At 34.5% G+C, this 27,384-nt stretch overlaps 2 protein-coding genes and 1 pseudogene across 4 annotated transcripts; all 3 read right to left on the bottom strand.

Annotated features, from left to right (window-relative positions):
- Positions 1–258: 258 nt before the first annotated feature.
- On the bottom strand, positions 259–5,183 carry LOC132030623 (uncharacterized). 2 transcript variants are annotated; one of them, XM_059420330.1, is made up of 5 exons: positions 4,737–5,183; positions 4,368–4,682; positions 3,775–3,894; positions 2,658–3,381; positions 259–819 (listed from the first exon to the last, which is right to left on the bottom strand). In XM_059420330.1, the coding sequence occupies exons 1-5, from the start codon at positions 5,077–5,079 to the stop codon at positions 633–635; spliced, it is 1,689 nt and encodes a 562-aa protein (XP_059276313.1). In that variant the 5' UTR covers positions 5,080–5,183; the 3' UTR covers positions 259–632. The 2 variants fall into 2 exon arrangements, with proteins under 2 accessions (XP_059276313.1, XP_059276312.1); XM_059420329.1 differs by having other exon boundaries at positions 4,368–5,182.
- A 1,064-nt stretch (positions 5,184–6,247) lies between these two features.
- On the bottom strand, positions 6,248–16,516 carry LOC132030624 (uncharacterized). Of its 2 annotated transcripts, XM_059420332.1 has the most exons (10): positions 15,504–15,697; positions 13,981–14,038; positions 13,162–13,885; positions 11,496–11,590; positions 11,018–11,173; positions 9,429–9,831; positions 9,214–9,340; positions 8,851–9,129; positions 8,642–8,755; positions 6,248–6,789 (listed from the first exon to the last, which is right to left on the bottom strand). In XM_059420332.1, the coding sequence occupies exons 1-10, from the start codon at positions 15,561–15,563 to the stop codon at positions 6,556–6,558; spliced, it is 2,250 nt and encodes a 749-aa protein (XP_059276315.1). In that variant the 5' UTR covers positions 15,564–15,697; the 3' UTR covers positions 6,248–6,555. The 2 variants fall into 2 exon arrangements, with proteins under 2 accessions (XP_059276315.1, XP_059276314.1); XM_059420331.1 differs by lacking the exon at positions 13,981–14,038 and having other exon boundaries at positions 15,504–16,516.
- Positions 16,517–20,480: 3,964 nt separating this feature from the next.
- Positions 20,481–22,013, bottom strand: LOC132031890 (uncharacterized; annotated as a pseudogene).
- Positions 22,014–27,384: the final 5,371 nt, after the last annotated feature.

The raw sequence follows: 27,384 nt of genomic DNA on the forward strand, positions 1-27,384 counted from the left end.
TCGAAATCTTAAGAATAGATGAATCTCAATTGTCGCATCACGTCTCTTGATAGTTTCTTCTGATTCATTTTACCAATTAAAAACATACAAATTTAGTTACATTAGTGAACAAGATAAATATGTAAAAGCATTCAAAGTTAAGGTCTTTCAAAGCTAAACCAAAGTCAGCTCCTTCGACATTCTGTATAGCCTGGGGTAGGGAGGTACCAAAGCAGAAAAAGAGACAAATTAAGGAACCAAAGAGGTGACCCGAAGCCAAAAGCGCCCAATATAAGAACCTTACATACAAAAGAGGACGAGTCTTCATCACGGGGATACAAAATACCCAAACTGGCAGAAGCACAACTCCTAACTTTTTACATTTCTAGTATCATCTATGACCATGAAAACCTATATATACATATATCAGTTGTTAACTATCCATAATCAGTTATCCACATCAAAGTCACAAAATGGGAATCAACAAGTCATCGTGGTTACCAACTTTTGTAAAACTTCCAGAGACAGCAAAAGGTTCCATCTTGTGCAGCAATAGTTGGGGACTGAGAGTTCATATCAGTATAGTTTTTCCTCTGAAACAGCATATGTGTAGCAGAAAGGCAGATGGCCTTTCTGTCTGCCTTTCTGCAAAACTAGAACTTTGAGATTTGGCTAAACAAAGGATCCTCCTTGCTAAGGTATATCTGATATAGTTGATAGCAGTATTTAGTAGCTAATCTTTTACATTCGGCATGATCCTTTGGACGTACTTCTTCCACGGCTTTTCTGAGTTTATTTTCTCGATCCCCGTCGATCAGATATTCACCCAAAGCAGCTATGCTGCACAAAAAAAACATAAAAATAAGTTAGAGAAAGTCCCTAGAAAGTATAATGGATATAGTGCCAGTTTAAAGAAACTCAAATTCACAGCCAAAAGAAAAACAATCACATTGATTATTAAAACAACTAGGATACTGCATGTTCCATTTGACATTTGGAATAAACAAATGCAATAAGATCTGATCAAGTAGTTGGAATCGGATCTAATCACAGAACACTTACCCCACCAATAGGCATGTCAAATATCTGTCTTGGGTGCGTATTTTTTTATCACAATCCTTCAGTAGACAATCCCCTTTTAAATTTTTTCTACTAGATTTGCATGTTGTCCCTTTTTGTTCTGGTGTTATAACTTACAAATGTTTTCTCCCTATGTTTTCACTACTCCCACTTCTAACCAACTTGAACCTAATGCAGACACCCCAAAAAATGACGTTCTTCTGGAATTTTTGGACGCCAAACTCTACAGTAAGTCGTTCAAACAGACAATTATAATTGATCATTTTCTGAGTAACTTGAGCATTGATGCCGAAAAAAGAAGAAAGTTTTAAGTCTCACAGAAGCCACACGTGAGTTATTCCATCAAATGAAGACAGCTTTAAATGTACCTTTCAAGTTCAGCCCTGTTAGCACCAAAGAAATACTTAAGCTTAAAGCAGTGTGTGCAAAGAATACAAGGAAAAATTATACTAATACCTAAAGCCCACCAGCATGAAGTGTACCTCAAGGATAAACATTGATTGATCTCATGTTATGAAGACATTAACAGGCAAACCATGCAGAGAATGCAACAGTTAGTCATGAGAATCGACCAGAGCAATCCAATGAAAAGGGGGTTCAGATACCCTTTTAGGAACAAATTAACTAATCTAGAACTTTCCCTGAACCAGGAATAAATTTTCAATATGTATTATCAACATTTTGAAAAATCCACATAAGTGCCATGTCCATCTGCTAGAATGAAGACACAGGTAAATTAAACATCTGGTTTGACTAGAAAACTTTTTTTCTTTGATAGGTTAACTAGAGACCGTTAAAGAAATGACAGTTGGAAGAAGTAATATCAACTGAAATGAAATACGAGGCATTGATCAAGGCTAGAGGCAAGGAAAAGGTAGTTCGTTAATTAGTACTAGTGAATCCAATATAGTATACCATGTTGTAAAATCAAAAGTAGATATTACCTCATATGACCCAAAAGACATTCAAGTAGGACATCGAGAGGGTAGACATTCTTTTTATGTTAGTATACCCAATTAGTGACTTTTAGAGACATTTGGAACTTGGAAGTATGGTGCATTGTGAGAAACAGTACATTTAGCACGAAATACTATAACGGATTTTTGGACTACTGTCAGTCTCAAATTACACACTATGAACTTATTTGGGAGGAAATTTGTCGTACCAGTAAATCAAAATTAAGAATGAATATAATTTACATGACATGAAATATTGAGACCCTTCTGCTGCAATTAGGTATCCATTCTCATTTTTCAGTAAATTTTAATTTGCATGACAAGTTTCAGATTTACAATAAGATTTCTGTTCTGATTTCCTCTTTCTATCACTAAGTCCGTTTTCTGCAGAACGAAAAGGAAACATTAATGCATTGACCTATTCGTTTGACAAGAGTCATGGCATTGGAAGAAACATAGTTATGCTGTTTTTTCTAGATAAGTACAAGATTGGAATTCTTAATCTTCTTTGCTATTAAACACTGACAATAATACTTGCGTAGCGGTTATGCTGCTAAGGTAAAAATAGTAGTTCAATAACCAATCTAACAATGTTACCACTAGAAAGATAAATTGTCAAAAGATCAGGAAGTAATTACACACCTGATTTTATCAGATTGACTCAACCCCTGACTCTTGGTAAAATGAAGGCCCTTGGAGGAGATGTTTGGAGAAATTTTTTGCCTATAAAGTGCACATATCGCCTTCATACAAAGTTCAGGGTCTTTCTCAAAGGACGATCTTAAATCATCTTCCGATGAGAACATTTCACGCTTTGTAATTCTTTTGATTAACAAATTCATACTTTTGTCACTCAATGGATCATCTGACTCTGAAGAACTATCATCACCAATCCCATCAAGCTTGTATAAATCAGATCTTCTGGAAGAAAGTTGAGAATAAGACTTCCCTCCATCTTTGTCATCACATCTTCTTACGAACGCTGTTTTATGGGAATTTTCATGAGTAAAGGGCAGTTTTCCATCACGATCTAATTCTTGAATAGATCTTGTCTTTTGTGTGCCAAATGAACTATCCCCATGGTCACTCTCACTTAAGCTTCTTTTCCTCTTGGACAATGGAGTTCCCTTTATATCCTCTTCTTTTATCTTGTGTGGAGAAGTTAAATTCCTGCCTACAGCATTACTGTTTGAAACACAAGCCTTTGCATTCTCATCATCGCTGTCATTAATGTGAACAACAGTTGAAGACCCAGCCACGCCAAATACTTTATTCAAGTTATTCTTAACGCAGTCTCCTCCTTCACATGCTGATAGATCTACAATAGGCGCTCTATTCTCACAAGTCAAGTTGACAGGAAGAGGGCCTGAAAGAAAGCACAAAGCATTTATTCAATTTGCACAAGCACGCAGTATCAGAAACATTTGTCTTCAATTAAATATGAGAGCCATCAATATAACCTGCCCCATTGACATCCCTACCGACACCCATCTGATAATGTTAATCCTAGACTTTAAAAGTAAAAACAAAGGAATATAAACCTCATCCACTGCATGCATCGCCAAATCAGTGTCTACCACATTTCCAGTTCCATATAAACACTAAAGTCCACAACCAAGCAAGAAAATCACATCATTCATGCAAAGATAGAACTTAAACATGACACAAAGATTATCACTCAATAGCTATAACCAAAATTGAAAACCCTACACAAACACAATCTAACTGTAACAAAAAGGACACTTCTAAGCACAAATACCTTCATCTCGTGATTTATCACTTCCATTTCTAGTCGAATCAATCGAAACCCTAGGTGAAAACTGCTTCTCATCAGCACCAGAAGCTTGACAATTCATTTCTACAACATCATCCTCCTCCACTGCACGCAATAACCAAATCAGTGTCTACCACATTGCCAGTTCCACATAAATACTTAGGTCCACAACCAAGTTACACATGCATAGGTAAGTAAAGCTTAAGGATCCATTTGGCCATGAGAATTATTAACTTTTTCCCGGAAAATAGTTTCACTTTATTTGAAAATCAGTGTTTGGCCCTCAAAATTCCAAATACAACTTGAAGTTGTATTTGGAATTTGGAGAACACGTAATACCCTGTTTTCACTTTTTTCACTTTTAATACATTCAACCAAATATTCTTTGCAAAAACTATAACCAAACACGACTCCATCTTCAAAAATTCCAAATAAGTGAAACTATTTGGTTTCTATGGCCAAACACCAACTAAGATAACACAATGATTATAACTCAATAACTGTAACTGCAATTAAAAACCCTACACAAATACAATCTAACATATAACAAAAAGCTCAAAAAAGACACATCATAATACCTGCATCTGCCCTAGGAGTTAACTGAGCTTGACTATTCACTTCTACAACATCATCATCCATATCGGCTTCCAAATCTTCCACCAATTTCTGTATCACCGATACGTCCACAGCATGTTTTTTCGCCGTATCCTCCTCCAAAAGCAACATTCTAACTTCCAACTCCTTGAATTTTTCAATATACATCTTCAATTTCACCTCAACTTCATCTTTTTCATTTTGTAAATCCTCACATTTCCTCTTCAATTTTTCCTCAACTTCATCTCTTTCCTTTTTCAGTTCCTCACATTTTCTCTTCAATTTTGCCTCAAATTCATCTCTTTCCTTTTTCACTTCCTCACATTTCCTCTTCAATTTTGCCTCAAATTCACCTTTTTCACATTTCCTCTTTAAATTTGCCTCAATTTCATCTTTTTCCTTTTTCATTTCCTCATATTTCCTCTCCATATCCTTCAATTCCTTCTCATAATTTAACATTTCCACGTCATCTCGCCCTATTTTCACGAAATCTATATACTTCTTAAGATTCTCAATTTCAGCTTTCAGTTGTTTTTCGCGATCGATAAGAATTCTCTCAACTAGAGAGAATTCCTTATCACGAAAAGCGGATTTTAAATAAGTAATCAGTTCAGGTATAGAAGCAGCTTCAAAAGCAACTGGTTTCAACTCGTATGACCTAAGCGCGGTAACTACTGGCTTTGTTTCCGTACTCATATCGAAAAAACCTATTAAAAGATAAAAAATAACGAGAAAAAGTGAAAAACCTATAATATGAACTACTGAAAGCTAAAAAATGACGAGAATTAGTGAAAACCTAAAATATAAACTATGAAAGCTAAAAAATGACGAGAATTAGGGAAAATATAAAATATAAACTATTGAAAGCAGCTAAAAAGTGAAAATGTAAAATATAAACTATTGAAAGCAGCTAAAAAGTGAAAATCTAAAATATGAACTATTAAAAGCAGCTAAAAAGTGATGAAGAAAAGTGAAAAACCTAAAATATTTTGTGAAAGAGAAGAGATGTAACGGTTTAAGGAGAGAGTGTGTAGTTCACGCGCCGGCGAGTGGAGAGTGAGGTTGTGTTTTTGGAGTGTCTGTTTGAAGGAAAAGCGTTTCGAGGAGCAAAGGAATGCAGAGGTGAGATGAAGCGGGAAATACAGCTGTCACCTAGGGATAATAAACACAAAAAATAAACTGTCTTTATTATCCAATTACACTTTGTTACGTGGCTACGAAGTAGTAGTACTAGTGTTTAGAAGAATCGGGAAATAGAAAAGTTAGCAATTTGTATGAAAATGGGTTGAAAAAGAAATGAAAGTGATTAAGAGATTGGTTTAGTTTGTGAGACATCATGGACCTTCACTTTTAAACAAGGTCATTTCAAATCGGCTAAAGTGAGGAACTACTATATTGACGGACTATAATTTTATTAAATTTTAGTCAAGATTAAATACGAGGTGATTCTCTTTATTTGTATAAATTTTGATAAACAAAACTAATATGTACTCACGTTGCCTTTGGGGGAATAGCAGATACCTCTTCTACATGTCTAAGTCATAATAACTTGCATTGATGAGAAATAGTAGGTACCCATAAAATAGTCGACATGTGCAAATTAGCTGTTGGAAAGAAAGTTGATCATTTGGTTCACATGCTCGTTATGTGAAAATTATAATACACGAATAGTTATTCAGTGATTTAACAATGAACTTCTTGTTTATGTATTTCAATACTTATTAAAACACTTTGCATAATAGTTGATCATTTGGTTTCTCACACGATGTCCAATACCCACATTGGACCCTGACAATATATGAATTCGCGTAAAAAAATCCCATATTAGGGAATAAAATGTTTCCTAACAAAAGTGACTCCATACTCAAAACTTGAACATGAAATATCGGATTTATGATCAAAGAGTACTTACTGCTCTACCACAATCCTAGGTGGTCATACTAATTGATCTTAAGCGATGCTGAAATAATGCATCAAACATCAAAACATAAATCAACTGAATACAATTTACAAAGATGTACAAACATATAACTTGTGTCGAATGTAGAATAACGACTTAAACATTATCATCATCCTTGTCTCCTCAAACTCATTTGTATTTTGGGACAAAAGATTCTTGCATGAACATGTCAACCTAAGACTTGGAGAATACTAACTTCTCTGCTCAACTCCTCATGATTCATCTGCTTCCGTTGTAGCTTTAGCACGAAGGTGATACTCGCGCTCAGCCTGCTGGTGCATCTCCTCGTCCATTTTCCACCGAAGAAAAAGTCCAAATGAGCCAAGGCCATAAGCTTTCCCTTTCTTCTTCCCACCAATCACTTTAAGCCAAACATCAACTTCATTAACAGCATCCTCGGCTGACTGAGTATGTTTGAGATGTTTCAAAATCTGCTGATATTCATTCTGCAAAGAAACCATTCAGAAAACTTAAACGACAATAAATATAAAAAGGGGCAGCTCGGTGCACAAAACATCCCGCTTTAACAGGTCTGGGAAAGGGCCGCACCTCAAGTGGTGTGATGTGGACAGTCTAGCCTAATGCAAATATTAGTGGCTGTTTCCACGACTCGAATCCATAAACAAAAAGGTCACACAGAGACAGTTTTACCGTTGCTTGCTCCAAGGTTCCCCTTCTAAACCACAACATATATATATATATATATATATATATATATATATATATATATATATATATATATATATATATATATATATATATAACAAATTACAATAAAAACTAAACGATTCAAACATACTTAGGTTATAAGCAAATCACTAGAAATTTCAGCAAAGTTTTCCCGGTATCTGGGAATAACTCCATCACACAAAATGTGCAACAGTTCTCCTCGCTATACAAAAGCACATCAACCATCACATATAATATGAATTAAAACTCTCAGGTAAAACCATAGTTAACATAAATATAAGGGCAGAATGGCTTGGGACCCCCCTGAACTTGTCGATTTTTATTCAGTGTACACCTAAACTTTACGTTGGCCTAATTACCCCCCTCAACTTGAAAATATGATAGCCTCGACCCCCCTAGACGCTGATGTGGCAAAGAGCGTGGATACACTCTCTTTTAGGCGCGTGGAAGGGTGAAAAATCGAAAAATCAGCTTCCAAATAGGGTATTTTTCAACTATTAATTGCCACATAATCAATTTAATGATTTATTTGATCCAATTGTATTTCTTATTGGTTTTTCTTAATATAAAACATTGCATATTTTATCCCAATTGTGTTTTTTTCTTTTTCGATGTGATGATTATTTATTTCAGCTATGTATTTTTTTTCCTTTTTTCGGACCCAAATCTAAATAACTTAGTTGAAAGTTTCAACTTGAAACTCTATTTATTTTAGCCAAATAAAAATAGGTTTAGCAAAAGTAATGAAGTTTAGACGGTGTATTTCTACAAAAATATTGTGTATTTTTCTTTTCATGCAAGTACTATTTATTTCAACTGTGCATTATTTTTTTCGGGTCAAATTCGTAAAATATTTGGTTAATATTTTATTTGATTTCTTTTTAGATTCAATGATTATTTCTTCTTCCGTGTATTTCTTCTTTTCCTGGCCAAATATATAAAAATAACTTGATTAGAATATCATTATCTTTAGGCAAATAAAAAAAATTATAGTCAAAATATTTTCAAGTTCTTTGTTTACATATTTGGCCCGAAAAAGATGATTCAAATAATTGTTGAACTTAAAAAGTAAAAAATATATATTTTATCCTTTAAAAAATGCCACATGGACAAAAAAATCCATGTGGCAGCACGTGTTGACCATTTCCATGGGTTGTCTGCGTCCAGGGGGGTCATGCCTATCATATTTTCAAGTTGAGGGGGGTAATTAGGCCAACGTAAAGTTTAGGTGGACACTGAATAAAAATCGACAAGTTCAGGGGGGTCCCGATCTATTCTGCCTAAATATAAGTCTCTGTATTCACTTATATAACTATCAAATTTTACTCATACTGAACGTCCAATATTTTCTTACAAATTCACAAGATTCCCTAAAGATTTCGGAAAGTTTTTCTCATATCTAGGCATAACTCAACCTTACATCAGTTACTCGTTTCCCTTACTACACGAATAACCCACCAAACAACACAATAGTAAATATAACAACACGGTCTTCTCCTTACTACACAATATATAACACACTTAACAATCCCAATTAACAAATCCAACAAGGCAACGACACAACTAAATTATTAAACCTTATAATTTCAAACTGAATTGCAAACTTACATATGTTTTCTCCGCGCGGGGCTCCACCCAGACCATCTGGCCATCAGGGAGCTTCTTCATGTGAGTACGCTGAAAGATCTCACCTAATGTGGGTGGTCTTCCCAACTCCTCCTCCTGTAAAACAACTTTTAAAAATTTATAATTCCTTTAAAACAACTTTAAAAGGAAAACAAAATCCGTGTGCACAAGATTGAAATTGAATAATAAACCATTCGCCTCCAAAGCGTCCCAAATGAGATGGGACCTCCAGTGTGCAAACAACCACCCTTCTCAGATGCACGGTTAGCCTTTGCTTGGGCACTCTTCTTCTTAAAACCTTCAGAGGACCAATGTTGTACAAGTCGATTCCATATCTGCTCCTCGATCCACTGGGGCCTCTCATTCTTATTCCGAGCCTGAGAAAGTAAGTAGGAGAGCCGATTTTTTGCTCGAGCCTCAAATGACTTCCATATCTTTCTCTCGTTCTCAGGAAACCACCACACATGCTTCTGCAAATTAAGTAAAAGGTTCAAAACGAATGTTAATTTCTCATGTTACTCAATTAATTTTAATACATATCTATATAAGTTTACTTTAAACTCCTCAAATAATATCTGACGAAGTGAGTATGGTATGTCACTCCACGTCGGGTAATAGTCCTTATAAAATGCCTTGATGATCTCAGTGATTGCATGTACAGGCTGAGAGGAAGGATAAAACCTGCATCAAATCGAAGTGAGATACTAATCATATGTACACAAGACACAAGTTAACATGCCATTAATGAAATTAACAAGGTAATTCTTACGTGTTATTACAATCTGGGATGATATAGACCTTCCCACTAGCATCGACCTGTCCAGGCTGAATGGATGCGGAGGAAGCGGCACCACCTCCAACAAGAGCATCGGGAGAATCATGGATGGAGGTTACACCCTGGTGAAGAGATGCAGAGGGAGTGACAGATGAGGGTGGGGAAGATGATGATGGAATGGGATATGGTGGTGCAATGGATGCTGGGGTGGAAGATGAGAGTGGTTTTAATGTATATCCAGGAGGAGGCGTCGTATGAAAGCCATGGGTGAGAGGGAGGACAGGTGTACTAGGCGTATGAGTAACCTGCACCTTATCTGTACCACTAGACTGTTCCTTCTTGGTAATCCTCCTCGGTGTAGAATCACACCAACTATCACGACTTCCAGAAGACATCTCTAAAATAAATTTATAGTAACATACAGTAAGGTGAACAACATTAACCAAGTAATTAATGAAAACAAAAAACATAAAACACCTTAGCATTAGATTTAATACAGATTAATCTAACTGCAATTCTAATTCCCAGTGTAATCTAATGCTAAGCAGCTTCAACTTAGTGTGAGGTAGAGAGAAAAGAGATCCAGTGTTGGAAATTAAAAGATCCACTAAGTTATATCTCTTCCAGATATTTGTTTTTTCACAGCAGGAGATTAAGTTACTGATTGTTATACATCTTTGATGACTCAAAGTTATATAACAAGTCATGCTCTACTTCAGGATCATTACAAATATGATCGTAGGTGCCACTACTAACCATGTACTAAGAAAGGACCAAACACATTTAGAGTGTAAAAGTATTAAAAAAAAACATATTGTTTATTGGTTTTCAGGGTTTTGATAATAAAAGATAGTGACTCAAAGTATATCAAACTATTAGTCAGAGGACTGAAAAGCCAATATAGGAAGAGAACACTGTTAACTGCCATCTTCTGAATCTGATAGTTCTTTTTTTTTTTTTTTTGGGACAGGATCTTCTGAATCTGATAGGTTACTGTCACAGTCACACAATATAGATAGATTTTTTTATAAGAAGGACAATCAATATCCTAATGCAATTGTATTGCATTGCCTTTGGATATTGATATCTAAGCAACAGAAATGGCCTATAACTTCTTGAAACTGCTACCTTAGCTCCTAATCTAACAGCTAAGTCCACTCCTGCAGTAGCTCTAATGAAAAAACCTGTTTTTGACAGTTTTAGGATACTGCAAATTAACTGATTCGCTAGTTTCACTGAAATCCTTAAATACTGAACTAGTTCTAATACGAGGATTTGAATTTCACTAAGCCGAATTTTAAAAAAGAGGTAAGCACCCTGCGATTCTTCATCTTAAGCACAAGCTGCAACTAAGCATTTTTGTTAAAGTTTGTGAAATCAATAAGAATGATTCCACATAGAATGATACTTTTGAATTTTATCTGATTACCACATGTGCATGGACAATATAGCAGAAATATCCTGGTTTTTGGAACCAAAAAGACCAGAGATTTTTACTCGTCACACCAAAAGTTAATACAAAACTGGTTCATGCCACAAACAACCAAAAAAATGTTTTGAAATGTACGAGAAATCAGATATACCTGTTTTCACTGTAGAACAACTTTTCTTTTCTTTCTTGGAACCATCGCTACTGACATGAGCTGATTCACAAGCAGACGGCACGTAACCCAATGTCTGGGCATTGAGGCAATTAGCCGGATTCTTTTTGGTTGAAACTAGGTCAGTATTACCACTCCCTGCAGCAACACCCATGAGACCATGTCATTTATAGACTTCAAAATAAAAAGGGAATACAAACCACATTTCTGCTGCACACTTTTACAACACTGGTGTCTACCACATTGCTAGTTCAAGACTCTACCCACAGCCAAACAAAAGTTACATCATTTGGACACATAAGTAAAGCTCGAGCATAGCACATATATTGTCATTTTTTAATAAGTACCAAGTACATAGCGCACTTATTGTCACTCTATAATTGTAACCAAAATACTGAAATACTTAGGCATAGTACTTGGTAGCAGTTACAAATGTCAAAGATCCATACAAGTGTAATACCTTCACCTCCTGATTGACCACATCCATTTCCAGTAGATTCACAACCAATGTGAGCCCCAGGTGAAAACTGCTCTTCCTTGGTAGAGTCCAAATTGCTGCATACGACCCAAGAAGACATTCGGTTAGGAAGTCGAGAGGGTTACTGCATTTGAGACTTCTACTTTGCAGAAGTTTTGGCACCCGAATGTCAGTCTCAATTAGCATTACTAACTTATTTAGGAAGAATTTGTAGTACCATCAGATCGAATAAAAAAAAAATATATAATTTATGTGACGTGCAATGCTAAAGCCCTTACACCGCAATTAAGCATCCCATCTCATTGTTCATTCAATTCTAATTTGCACAACAAATTTCATATTAAAAGTAAAGTCTCAGTTCTGATTTCCTCAACTGTGAGTTGTAAGTTCTTTTTCTACAGAACCAAAAAGACACATTAATGTATTCACCTATTCGTGAATACAACAACAAAGCCTCAGTCCAAACAAGTTAGGGTCAGCTGTTTGTGAATACATCCACAAAATGAACAGCACATTAACAAGTTATGGCATTGGAAAACACATAGTTATCATGATTTTTCCAGATCAATACATGATTTTTTCTATTGGACTATTGGTAAAGGTATTCTATTGAAGAGCGGTAAAGTACTGCAAGATACATGATTGGAATTCTTAAGTGGGTGTTTGTACATAAGAATTGTGAAATTTGGAAAAAAGTAGTACTTATTTGTTTTCAAGTTGAAAATGGTATTTGGAAATTGGAGTTGTGTTCGGACATGAATACAAATTGAAGTTGTTTTTAAATTTTTGTGAGTTATTTGTTTTCCGAATTTGTAGTACCATCAGATCGAATAAAAAAAAAATATATAATTTATGTGACGTGCAATGCTAAAGCCCTTACACCGCAATTAAGCATCCCATCTCATTGTTCATTCAATTCTAATTTGCACAACAAATTTCATATTAAAAGTAAAGTCTCAGTTCTGATTTCCTCAACTGTGAGTTGTAAGTTCTTTTTCTACAGAACCAAAAGACACATTAATGTATTCACCTATTCGTGAATACAACAACAAAGCCTCAGTCCAAACAAGTTAGGGTCAGCTGTTTGTGAATACATCCACAAAATGAACAGCACATTAACAAGTTATGGCATTGGAAAACACATAGTTATCATGATTTTTCCAGATCAATACATGATTTTTTCTATTGGACTATTGGTAAAGGTATTCTATTGAAGAGCGGTAAAGTACTGCAAGATACATGATTGGAATTCTTAAGTGGGTGTTTGTACATAAGAATTGTGAAATTTGGAAAAAAGTAGTACTTATTTGTTTTCAAGTTGAAAATGGTATTTGGAAATTGGAGTTGTGTTCGGACATGAATACAAATTGAAGTTGTTTTTAAATTTTTGTGAGTGATTTGGAGTGAAAATTGTGAAACCAGCTTTTTGGAGTTTTTCGAATTCCAGAAAATTGTAACAATTCTATGTCCAAACAGTTTTCCGAAAAAAAGTGAAAACTATCCATGGCCAAACGGGATCTAATTTTCTCTGTTATTAATCACTGACAATAATACTTGCTTCATTGTTATGCTGCAAAGGTAAAATAGCAGTTCAATAATCAGACGAATAAAGTTACCACTAGAAAGGTCAGGCTGTAATTATACACACCTGAATTTATCAGATTGACTCACTTCCTGACTCTTGGTAAAAGAGAGACCCTTGGAAGATATGCTTGGAGAAATTTGTTGCTGATATAGTCCACGTACCGCATTCATACAAAGTTCAGGGTCCTTTGTTCCTAAACTATCTTCCGACAAGCACCTTGTACCTTCTCTAGCTCTTTTGATTAACATATCCATATTCTTGTCACTGCATGAATCATTATCTGAATCTGATGAACTTTCATCATTAATCTCATTAAGCTTGTATAGATCACATCTTGTGGATGAAGGTTGAGAATAACACTTCACTCCAACTTTGTCATCACATTGTCTAATGAACACTGTTGCATTTCTGGAACCGTCAAGAGCAAAAGACTGCTTTTCACTACAATCTAATTCTTGACTGGATCTTGTCTTTTTTTTACCAAATGAAGAACCATCACCACTGTCAGAATCCCTTAAGCTTCTTTTCCTCTTAGACAATAAAGTAGAAGATTCCTTTATATCCTCTTCTTTTATCTGATGAGGAAGTGTTAAATTTCTTGACACACGATGACTATTTGAAACACATGCCATTTCTTCATCACTGTCAATAATGTGAATGACGGTTGAAGATCCAGGGCAGCCAGAGATTGTATTCAAGTTTTTCTTATTGCAGTCTCCAACTTCAAACGCTGATAGGCTTCTACTAGGTGCTCTATTCTCACGAGCCAAGTTGATAGGTAGAGGATCTGAAAGAAAGCACCAAGAATTTATTGAGTTTGCTCGAGGTATCAGAAACATTTGTCTTCATTAAAATAAGAGCCATCAATACACATGACTGCACCTGCATATGTGTGGGTATGTAATATACACATTATCAAGAAGCTGTAAATGACTTGTTCCTAGAATCAACCATTATATTTAGAACTTACAAATGAGCGGAAAATGAGTCTCAACTCTAATTTTTGGACAGAAAAAACAGAATCAATTAATTGACTTTGAGTTATAATAAAAGTGTAAATGTGACTAAAAGATTACTCAGCCTTTGAATTATATACTGTTTAAATTTTAAAATACAAGTTAATAAAGTAACTATATTTTAAGAGTGGATATTATCTGAATTGACCCAAGTTAGAAACTTAACTTGAAATATGAAATAGGGGGAAAATAGTTTCTCTAAATAAACGTACAAATATCAACACTTCCACGAAAATAAAGGTAAATATCATGAACCTTAAAGAGCTGACCAGGTGCAATTACGCAATTATTAAGAAGCTTTACTGTGTGTCAATAGGTGTCTGAAAGAGAGAAAGAGATGAGAAGTCAGAACGAAAGACAGATCCACTAGCTAGGATATTAAAAGATCCCTAACTTGATTAAAACTGTCTTCCAGATATCTGCAACAGCTAACACGGGAGGAGATTAAGTTTGAAATATTATCATACATCTTTGATGATTAGAGGTCACCAATGTAGCAAGTAACGCTAAAATTCAGAAGTAATAGAAACAAAACCGTCAGAGCCGCTACTGTCACATTTTCTAGAGATAGGACCAAGCACTATTACTATAGTGTACTAGTAGTCTAGTACAACAACAACATACCCAGTGAAATCCCACAGTGTGGGGTCTGGGGAGGGTAAAATGTACGCAGACCTTTACCCCCATCTCGGAAGATAGGGAGGCATTATTATAGTGTACTAGTATAACAACATATTGATTTTCAGGATTTTGGTAATTACAAATGGTGGAAACATTGAATGAAGTATTCACCCAAAGTATATCAAACTATTAGTACTAGGACTTAACACTCCATATAGTTTCTTCCTTGCTACAAGGCAGAGCATAGTCCAACTGTCATTTTTTTTTTCCCTAATCTGATGCATTACAGCCAGAATACACAGTATGTTCTGTTAAAGCATAGAACTTCTTTTGATAAGTAATACATCCAATATTCTAACACATTGGATTGCTTTTGAATATCAAGATCTAAGCATGAAAGATGCCCTGTAACTTCTTCAAATGGCTACACACAACTGACACTAAACAACATGGTGCTAAATCAGACTTCTACTCCACTTTCTAGCTGACTTCATTTGCTTCTGTTCGGCCAAGAAATCACCAATATTTGTCTTTCAGATATTTGCTTTAACAAAACAGGAGACTAAGTTAGAGATTGTTATACATCGTTGATGACTCAGAAGTCATCGATATAACAAGTCATGCTCCAATAGAGGATCATCATAATACAGCTGCACCCATTTTCTAAGAAAGTACCATGAGCATTAAGAGTGTACAGGAATACAAATAGCAGGCATAGTGCAAGGTAACTAATAGAAATGACACAAAGGTCTATATAAAGTGTATTACCTTCCTTTTCTGATTGGTCATTTCCATTTCCAGTTGAATCACAATTCCACCGAGCCCCATGAGGAAACTGGCTCTCCTTGATTGAGTCCAAATTTTTACTGTCGCGATTAACTTCACTCCCTAAATTTTCACGAATTACAGTCTGCTTATCACCACCAGTAGCCTGATTATTCACCTCTAAACCTACAGTTGTCTCGAGTTCTAAATTTACGGGGATTTCTCTAACATGATTCTCCGCCATTTTCTCCTTTCGACGTGACATCCTATCATTTAATTGTTTCAACTCTTGCTCCCAAACCTTTACTCTATCCTCGGCTTCTGATTTTTCTTTCTTCAATTCTTCTAACCTATTATACATCTCAAATGTCAACTTACATTTATCTGCTTGTGCATTAGCAAGTTCTTCATTTATCTTTTGATACCTTTCTTCAGCTCTTTTCTCCCTATTGCAAAACAAATTTCTTTCCTCCTCCAATTTAGTCACATTATCAATCAATTCTTCGCATTTTCTACGAAAATTGTTTAATTGCTCCTCCATTTTCATCTTTTCTAGGAAACATAAAGCATGACTCTTCTCAATTACATCACGCTCTTTTTTCAGGTTTTCGATTTCAGCATTTTGCAATTTTTCCCGGTCTATAAGGATTTCTTGTACCAGAGAAAAGTTCTTTTCTCCATACCGTTTCGTTGATTTTAAATGAGAAATTAAATCCGGTATAGATGAAGTTTTCGAAATAGGTGGTTCTAATGTGCATGGGCTACAGGTGATTACAGGTTTTGTGTTGGAGCTCATCGGAAAACTGTGAAGGGGAAATATTGTTGAGTTTTAAGACAAGGAAATAGAAACAGAGGAAACCTAACATGCAACACGATACAGGAAATGGAGTGGACGGATTCTACTTTGTAAAATTGTGAAAGAGAGAAGAAATAGAAAAGAATCGTTACAGTTTCTCCGGTGGCCGGTGCCAGTGCCGGCGAAGAAGACGACTGAAGCTGGTGAAAATGGTGAGTGGAGTGATTTTCTGGAGTTTTTGTTTTAGAAGAAATACAAGCACTATAAAGCAGTCTTGAAAAAAAAGCAATAAATACCACAGATAAATAAAATGATTGGAGTATACGAAACAACCAATAGTAGCACAAAATTGCGGCCTCCTCTGCCTCTTTTGAATCCGTCCATGGCCATTCTCTCACACCTTCGCACTGGGATCAATGTTTCTCCTTTTCATATGCCCAAATCATCTCAGCCTCGCCTTTCGCATCTTATCCTTCACCGAGACCACTCCCACCTTGTCTCGGATATCGTTATTCTTAATCCTATCTCTCCTAGTGTGCCCACACATCCACCGCGACTTTCTCATTTTCGTAACTTTCATTTTCTGAACGTGAGAGTTCTTGACTGACGAACACTCTATCCCATACAATAGAGCCGGTCTAACTACCACTTTGTAGAACTTGCCTTTTAAGTTTTGGTAGCAACTTCTTATCACACAAAGACTCCAAAAGCGAGTCTCCATTTCATCCACCCTGCACCAATACGATGTGTGGCATCATCGTCAATATCCCAATTTCCTTGTATAATAGACCTAAGATACTTAAAGTTTCCTTTCTTTTGGATGACCTGGGTACCAAGTCTTACTTCCACGTCAGCTTTATGGGGTACGTTACTGAACTTGCACTCCAAGTACTCAGTGCGGTCCTACTCAACTTGGACTCTTTAGATTCTAAAGTTTGTCTCCAACCCTCCAACTTAGCGTTAACTCCATCGCGAGTCTCATCAATCAAGACTATGATATGATCCTAAATGGCACAAGGAAGCTTAGAAGGACGTGGGACGTTGGATCATAACATGGGAAGAGATTGTGGAGGCTTCTCACCAAGTAGCTAAAAGCGCAAAGGGAAAAAAGTGCAAATTATGGCTATAAGATACAAAGCATAGCCAAGATCCCAAATTCAAGGCTAGGGATGTAATTTGAGCTACAATTGCAAGACAATTGGTGTTTGGAAGATGAAGATCCCATGTTGGGCTATTTTCACAAAGACCCACTTTAGGGCCTTTGTTTTAAGAGCTTTTAGTATAAATAAGACACTTAAGTCTTTCATTTCTCCCATAGCTTATGCATTATGATGAGTGAATACTCTTGTTGAGTGATAGACTGTTTAGTTAGGATTAGCCTTAGTTAGTGATAGATAATGGTGGATTCCATTATTATTTTTGAACCTTATTTCCATTGATTTCATGAAGAGTTGTTCATTTGTGGATTCAATTGAATTTCTCTTGCATTGAATTCAAATAGTTTAGGTTCTCTTGATTGAATCCAAATGGAAGGGTCTAGGTTTGATATACCTAGGTTTGTCCATAGATTCATTATCATTAGGGTCTAACTTCTATCCCTCTTTTCTCATCCCATTTTCTTCATTTCTAATCCCCTTTTCTTGTTATCTTTACTTTCTGCATTTTAGTTATTGATTTGGTGTTTTCCCCAAATCGATTCTTATCCGACAAATCGATTCTTATCAGACTATGTCATTTCGAACAACATACACCATGACACCTCACCTTTAATATGCCGCATCAATCCATCCATCACCAAAGTGAATAAAAACGGGCTAAGAGCTGATCTCTGGTGCAGCCCCATCATAATTGGAGCGTGCTCCAAATCTCCGCCCACTGTCCTTACCCTGGTCTTGGCTCCATCATACATGTCCTTGATCGCCCTAATGTACGCCACAGGTACCCTCTAGCCTCCAAGCATCTCCACATCTGGCATAAGAAAAAGATATCCCAAAATAAATGTGTTTAGCTCATTTTACCTCATTAAAAATATTTTTAGAGAATTGAGCTTTATCAAACAAAAAGTAGTTTTTCAATATTTTTTTTTCATTTCAAAACGAATGAATTTTCGGGGTGTGGCATACCTATTAAGAAATCTAATTAGTTACAATAATTAAATGGTCATTTGATTAAATCACTTTAAGTCTTTTCCCAAACCTTTTTTAAAGATTGAAATAGTGAGAGAAAACTACTAAAATGAAAAGTAACTTCGGAACAATTAATTAATAACATCTTGGACTTTAAAAAATTCACTTATTTTGGATCAAAGATAAAATCTCAAAAAATTATTTATTTTGGAAATGAATGGAATATAAGGTTATAATTGAAAAAATACTAATTTTTATATTAAGCCCCGGTTTGGCCATAAGAATTATTCACTTTATTTCGATTTTTTTTTTTCACTTTTTTTCGAAATCAGCGTTTGGCCATGAGAATTTCGAATACAACTTGAAGTTGTATTCCGGAATACCAAAAACTCAAAAAACTTATTTTTTTTTAAAAATCACTTTTTTCACATTTTTACAACTACATTTCACCAAAAACTACAATTTCAAAAACTATGGCCAACTCCAACTCCAACTCCAAAATTCCAATGAATTTTTTATTTTATATCTATGAGCAAACGGGGCCTAAATTTCTAAACCGACGGTTGGTTTGGGACATTTTTTGGGGGACGGAAGGAGTAGGAACTTAAACGCCCATTCTAGGAAAAGATGAAAAGCAGGCTACGCCTTGAGACAATCAAACAGAAGTAATTACGAGTGTACTTGATAGACGAAAAGGCAAAGTATTTTCATTGATCTCGATTCTGCTGTCCAAAAAAAAGAAATATAGCATTTTGGATGCGAAGGATAAAGAATACGGAGATTTTCAAAAATAAACAGGCCAACATAAAATTTTATGTAGTCCAATGAAAAACCTTGTTTGGCTACTAGGAAGAATTGAGAGAAAATGGTAAAAAAAAAAAAAAAAAAAAAATTGGTTGGTAGAAAGATTAACTTGGTGGAAAACACATGCAAGTTTTTTCAATTTCAACTAAAGGATTAACTATTTCATTAAGGATATCGTACGTACAAAAAAGTGAGCAGCATTATTTACAATCCAATTTGAGCATATCGTCTCCCAAAACATACCATGAACCAAAGAAATAAAAATATCAATTAAGTTATGAGCGATAATGTTAAAGGTCTTAGAAATGTGTATAAAATCAACATAACCTAAAGTTGAAACCATGTGTCATATATCTCCCAATATCCACTGATGGAAATTATTTTGATAAAGGAAATTAGTTTAGTTAGTATACTTAGTAAATAGTACTCCCTCCGGATTAAAAAGAGTGTCCACTTAACCATTTGCACACTCTTTAAGAAAATACTAACTTCTAGACAAAAATAGGTAATCTGACTAAACTGTCTCTAATTAAATAGATATTGAGATTTGATCACATAACACTAAATAAGGGCAAATCTGGAAAAAAAAAAGTTAATTGTTTCTTGATTTGATAAGTGGACACTCTTTTTGACCCAAAAAAAAAAACTAAATGGACACTCTTTTTAATCCGGAGGGAGTAAGAAAAAGAATGTTTTAGTTGGTGAATTGCACTCACTTTTAATCTACGAATTAGTAATTGAAATCATACAGAAATAAGTGAGAAATTACATCATCCAACTTGGAATGAGTCCTGAATTTGTCACGGAACTCATAGCTCGTTTTAGTTACAGGGTTAGCTATTAAATATTTTATACATATCTAATACGTCCTCCCCCTTAAATTATTTGTCGTGATTTTTAAAAACAATTGTTTTTTCTCAAATTATTTGTTGTGTTAGAAGTTCAAGACAAAATCAATTATTTGTTTCCTATTTTATCCTTAGTATAATTATTGTTCTTGAAGACTACAAACGCATCAAATAGTTAAAAATTTCTCCTAATTAATGTTTCTTAAGGAGCTGTAAAAGAGAACTACGACAAATAATTTGAGACGGAGGGAGTAAATTTACTAATACAAATACACAGCCATAAGAAACTGCTTAATTCGAACCTGTATCTAATATTGTAGCCCCACATGTGATAAAATACACATCCATAAGAAACTGCTTAATTCGAACCTATATCTAATATTATAGCCCCGCATGTGATAGTAACTCAGACATGCCATGCTGCAGGTTGGTTAGTGGCAAGCTCAAAAATAGCCTTGGCTCGATCAATCTCACCCAATGACCTCTCAAACTCAATGAATTTGCTCCAATTATAGCAATTTTCAGGCGACTATTCTAAATACTTCTCATAAAGCTTTCGACAACGATCTAAATTACCAAGCTGAAGTTCCATTTCAATATACTTCCTAAAAATCTTGTCTTTAGGAGCCTTTCCAATTGCTTGTCCAAGTATTAATCTTGCATCCCTCAATCATAACTGCCTGATTTCAAATTGAGCAGCCATTAACCAGATCTTCACGAACGAAAATCTCTTATGAGGAATCAATTTCAAACACTCCTTGTAAATTTCTCTAGTTCTTTCCATATCATGTGCTTCAATCTCTTCATATAACGCGTAATTAATCCATAAGTAAATGTATCTCTGCCAATAAGTTTCTCTTCAGGAGGAGGAACATTAGCAATTGCTCTCTCATAAACCTCTCTGATTCTCTCTTTATTGCCTAAACTTTCTTCCAATTGAATTAAATCAAACCAAGAATCTGAGTTCATTGGATTTTTACTCACTTCATCTTCATACTCAATCCTCCTTTTTCCAATTATAGCATCTTCAATATCTTCCTTATCACCATATTGCTTCTCAAAAGCAACAAATTTCTTGTACAGATATTCAATTCGTTCTTTCGGTAGATGATCCATTGCAAACTTATATATACACCTTGCCCTGTCTATCTCCTTACACTTCTCCTCAAACTCCGCAAACGCCACGAGCAATTTCTCAACCTCTGCATCATCAATAAGCTTATCAACAGCCCTCTCGTAACAGTTTGTAGCCTTCGTTATACCACCATTCTTTATCTCAAAATTGGCGTACAAAATCCATGTATTAACCTTAGGATGACACCATATGAACCTCTCGAAAATTGCTCGTGCTTTTTTCTACTTCATTGTACCTTAATTCGAACTTAATGTACGATAACCAACCTTGTTCATCAGGCTGCCACGTCATCCATCATTCGAAAATCTGACGACAAAGCATAACATTCCCAAGCATCTCTTCCATGTGAATATACTTGTACCATAACTGATCAACTCTAGGCAATACGGTTACTGCCCGTTCCCACACATTACACGCATTGCTAATGCACTTGTTCCTCATCTCAAATTCAGCATGTTTCGACCACACTGCACGATCACGATAACCCAATTCTAGTGCACGTTCAAAAACTGAACGTGCACGATCAAAGTCCTTTTGTGTCTCTTCCCATTTTGCGTACTTCACTAATGCATTCTTGTTGTTTCTTTGACCTTCAAATTCCTTGCGTTTGCCGTTCTGGTAGTCGTTGAGTTCAGTTATGTCGGTTATTTTATGCTGAGGTGGCGGTCGGAGTTCTGATTCTTGATGTTGTCTTGCTTCATAGAGGATTTGCTCGGCGGTTATTTGAATTGGTGCATGAGATTTTACTTTCACCTTTATAGGTCTAGGGAGATTTACTCGGTTTGGTTGTGATTTGGACACCATTATTGGAGAAATTTTACAATGGATATATGGAAACTCAAAAGTAGAGAAATTGAAAGAACAATGGACAGGGAGTGGATAGGTTGGGTTTTATAGAGGTGAAATTCACAATCCAAATGGAACTCGGTCCTTTTTTTCCCTCTCTTTTGATAATTCTGGTTTGAGTAGGATTGGGAAGTAATTTCACTTACTTAACCGACTATTAGGAGTATGACAAGTAAATTATAATTTTTTTTTTACATTAACTCATTAAGTAATGAAGCTTTACCTCATATATAACATTAACGTCATAAAATTATTTTTTCACATGGAAGTAATTAAATTTACCTAATATTACAAAAACACAAAACGTCATCCACTCTTGGGCATTTTGGTTTGACATTGCTTCACCCACCTAACCCCACCCCCCAACCCCCCACAAAAAAAATAGAGGGGGGGGGGGGGGATCTATATCTGAGTTAAAATTGGAGATGGAAGTTTTCTTTCCTTTCTCAACATTGGAGTAAGACCAAGCTCATGAGCTTAGGACGGAAAAAATTGATAGAATCCCCTTTTCTTTTTTATGTCCCCATGTTACCTTGTGTGGGGACATAAAAATATGGGTTTCTCTTATTTTTGCATAGCGGGCTTGGTGAGATGGATAAAGTTTAATAATTTTTGCATTTTTGTGTAATGAGCATTTTGAGCCACATAGATAGTTCAATATGCTTATCCGCGCCTGACCTGAATTTAAATAATCATCTCCTCACATCTCTTACAAGTTGATTTGATTTTATAACATCCGAGTAATTTGTTTGCAGTTAATTTGTGGCCACAACCACCATAACTTGTTATCACCACTATCAATCTCCAATTTAAAAATATTTTTTTTGACACAATATTAGATTAATTTAACATCTCATTTAAAATTTATATTTATTAATTTTTCAAATAAAGACAAATTTTATATATTCATTATATGGTGAAAACTGAAAACAAACCGTCACAATTATTTAGCTTAAGAGTGCATTTGCCCCTGTTATTGGATGAAAGTCACTAGGATGTTCACATCATGATGCCACCTCATACTCTTTCACAGGGGCGGATCCACCCTTTGGGGTGGGGGTGGCATGGCACCCCCTCGATTAATAATTTTTTTATATACTTATGTTGTAATTTGCTTAAATTAGGTTAAATATTTGATCCTGCCACCCCCAGTCGTAAATTAGACAAAGGTGCCACGGCTGGTAGACACAAGTTTGAATATATCTTTAACATTTTCCGATTCCCGTTTTTCTTTGCGCTTTTTACTTCCTTTGTACCAGTAATTCCCTTTTCGGCCCTCCCAATTTTCTATTTATCTTTTATTATTTATATTGCCTTTCCTCTTTTCTATTATTTTATCTGTGATCTTTAGCGAGAACACACAAATAGAAACTTCAAAATCCCTTAAATTAAGCATTTCTCTTAATCTCAAATCTGTGAGTATTTAAATCGAAAAACTTGGGTTTCAATGGGAATTTTGGATTGAGATCAAAATTCATTTTTTTTTAATAATTTCTTTTGTTTATTATTCTCTCCGTTCATGTTTACTTGTCTATATTTGACTTGGGACGCTCTTAATAAGCAATAAATAAAATGAGAAATGAATTGGAGTACTTACTAATAAGGGTAAAATAGGTAATAAATGGTAAATTATGTCTTGGTTTTTCAAACTATATAACTTACAAGTAAAAGTGGACATATAATTTTATTATAATGGACAAAGAAAAATGGACGGAGGGAGTTTATAAAAATTTATGCTATTCTATAATTGTTAAATTCAATTTAAATCACTCTACTACTTAAATTGTGATGGAAACTTGTAAGCACTACTTAGAAAAACGTGAAATTTATGATTTATTGTTGAGAACTTGTTTTATCTAATTCTACATTTACTTATGGGGTGTATTTACATATTGAAGAGTTTTCTATTATTTTTCTTATTTTGATTGGTGTAATTCCCTTATTGAAGATGTTATTTTACTTGTGCAAATTCATTTTTTAATATACATAAGATATGCAATTCCTTGAAAATATTTTACATATAATGGGTGTTAATGAACAAATTCCTTGTTTAAGATGCATGTTATTTTTTGAGATGTAATTTTCATATTTGCAAATAAAAAAGTGCATTAAGTTGCCCCCGTTAAACTAAAAAGAGATGATGAAATACACGTTCACTAACAAGATGTACATTGAAAAAAATTATGCCCCGCCACCTTCATCCAGATCTCTTTCATTTGCGTGCGTATTTGCGCTTCTTTTTTTTTTTTTTTTTTAAATGACGAGTTCGTCTCTGAAAAAAAAAACTATATATCGTAAAGTTAAGTACTCAAATGGTTAGTCCTCTTACATTGGATCCGGTTTTTGGTAAGTTTTTTTCCTCTTTGTCTGTATAGATTTGTATGTTACTAGCAAAAATGTAGAGAAATCTCTGCGTCAAAGAACTCCTAAATTCAAAAGACAAAGTAACGAATATTGAAGTGACAAATTATCCAAAAGAAATAGAATAAATACCAAAAAACACTTAACTAGTTTAGGAATTAGGCCGTCGCGACTTGTGTGAATAATGGCTGTATCTATTTGTTCAAACAAAAACATGATGGCATTTTCACTAAACGTAATTAGGCATTTTGTCAAAGGTTATAGTTAGACAATTGCATCAGTATAGAGACAACTTGGTTATCCTTGTTGGCCACCTAAACTTTTGTATTTTATAATAATCTTTTTTCAGATGTGGTAATTGTCTCTTATGCATGTGCAGGTGTACTTCAACTAATATATTTTGGCCAATAAGATTCTCTTAAGAGTTCTACGTATTGACGTCGGGCTTTTTATTTCTTAATCTTTCGTTTTAAGAAAATAAATAAAAAGTACTATAAATTATATAAATTTTTATTATTGAAAATATTTAAGAGTTATTTGAGATCAAAGAAAAAATTATTTGACTCCATAAATAATTATAATCCAATTTTATATAGACTAGAACAAAGAAAATACTATTCGTTTTTCTTAAGAACAATGTTTAGAGACTGAGGGTGCATTTGGTATGAAGAAAAATGTCTTCCTGAAAAGTATTTTCTATTTTTTTTTAAAAAAAATAAATAATTTTCTTACTAATTTTTTGTATTCGATAAGTCAGGAAAAAAGGTTATTCCTAAAGTATTTATATATAATTGAGGAACCAGTTTATTAGTCTGAGGCTAATAGGATTTCTTGATTACAACTTGGAGTAACATATATTAAAAACATTTTCATTGATTTGAGTATTTATTTTGTCTTTTTTAATGGGGAGAAGGAACTGGCTTGGAGTTTGGAACAGTTAAATCTCACAAACATAAATATAATGGAGGTGTTTTACCATTAAAATTACCAATCCATCATCTTTCATAAATTTAATGATTTAAACAAGTTAACTTGGGGTTAGTTCTTTTTTTATTTTATTTCTATAAAGCTACTTAAGGGCTAAGGCTGATTAAAAAATTAAAATCATACTGAAGAGTTCACATGTGAATATGATCCATGTCGTCAAGTACTTGAGGAATTGCATTCAAACCTTGAAAATGACATTTTTAGTATGTTCAACTTTTTTTTCAAAATAAACCAGGACAAGGATTGGATTTTGAATTTTGAGGTGGATTCTTGCGTTAAACCTTAAAACCATTTATCATAGATATAGTTTTTACTCTATTTAATAGTCAACTACATGTACTCCCTCCGTCCCATATTAGTTGGTCACATTACAAAAAATATTTGTCCCAAAATGTTTGTCCATTTACAAAATCAAGATACAATTAATTAATTTTTTTCCTATTTTATCCTTAACATTAATTGTTTTTCAAATCAACCAATACTGATTAGAGTGTAATCTATTGGAGAGAGATAAAGGTAATATAGTAAAAATACACTTTCATTTATGATTTCTTAAAAGGCGTGTAAAAGAGAAAGTGGCCAACTAATATGGACGGAGGGAGTAATAATTTATACTCCATTCGTCTCAATTTATGTGGTACCATTTGACTAGGCATGGAGTTTAAGAAATAAAAGAAAATATTTGAAATTTGTGGTCTATAACAAGTCTTAGGTATTTGTATGGCTGTAAATCATCTCTTTAAGGGTGAAAGAGAAATTTTAAAATTAAATTATTTCTAAATATAGAAAGGTGACCTTTTTTAGGGACAGACTAAAAGGAGAGTGTGTTACATAAATTGGGATAGAGGAAAAAGTGCATTTGGGTTAAACATTGTTTGGTTTCCCACCCGATGTCTGATACCCGCATTGGAGCCCGACTATATCCAGATTGCGCCGCACCTTGGAGTCTGACTATATCCAGATTCGCACCACGTAGGGCCTCATTTGGGGGGAAACGCTCCTTACCAAGAATTTTTCCATACCCAGAACTCGAACTCAAAACCTCTAGTTAAGGGAGAAGCAACCCCATCTGTTGCACCACATCCTTTTGTGATATTTTAAACAATATAAATGATGAAGGATGATTAGTAAAATTAGTATGTAACACAGTACTACTTACAATCTATTAGAGTTTATTTTATATTATCAATATATATACATAAAACACACGATAATCGGTGCACTGATCCAAAGAAAGTTGTAACGGCTATGTGGCACATCATTGATCACGTCATTCAATTCATGTCGATATTATGAGAATTCACCATAAATTGACAAATCTTATGTTGATTACCGATTGACATATTAGTATGCAAAAGCGCACAACAACTATTCACCAACCCAAAGCAAGTTGTAAGTTGTAACAGCTATATGAGTCATCATTGATCACGCCATTCAATCTATATATGTATTATGAGAATTCATCATAACTTGACTAATCTTATATTGGTCGCCGACTGACATATCAGTATACAAAAGCACATAACACATATGCACCAACCCTGAGTAGGTTGTAACGGCTATATGAGTCATCATTGATTACGTCATTCAATCCGTATATGTATTACCATAATTCATCATAAATTGACAAATCTTATATTAGTTGCATAGTGCCGAAATTTCCTGACGAATTTTACTCTATCAACATACACAACTTAGACCTAAATATGATAATTGATTAAACTAGATTCTCTGCACATGCGATGCACGTGAATTTTGATTTTAATATAATTTTTTCTTAAAGACTGTTGACTCATTTTTCAAAATTAGAATATACATTCTCAACTATGAATTTTTCAGTATTACTAATTTAGGTGAATTTCATAAAGAGAAAAATATTTTGATGAAATTTTATGTAAGAAATTATATACTACATAACTCGATATACAAGTGCAGCGCATGTGCTGAAAATCTACCACTACTATATAACTTGAATACATAT

This window comes from Lycium ferocissimum, chromosome 9 (assembly GCF_029784015.1).
Source record: "Lycium ferocissimum isolate CSIRO_LF1 chromosome 9, AGI_CSIRO_Lferr_CH_V1, whole genome shotgun sequence".
Lineage (NCBI taxonomy): Eukaryota > Viridiplantae > Streptophyta > Magnoliopsida > Solanales > Solanaceae > Lycium > Lycium ferocissimum.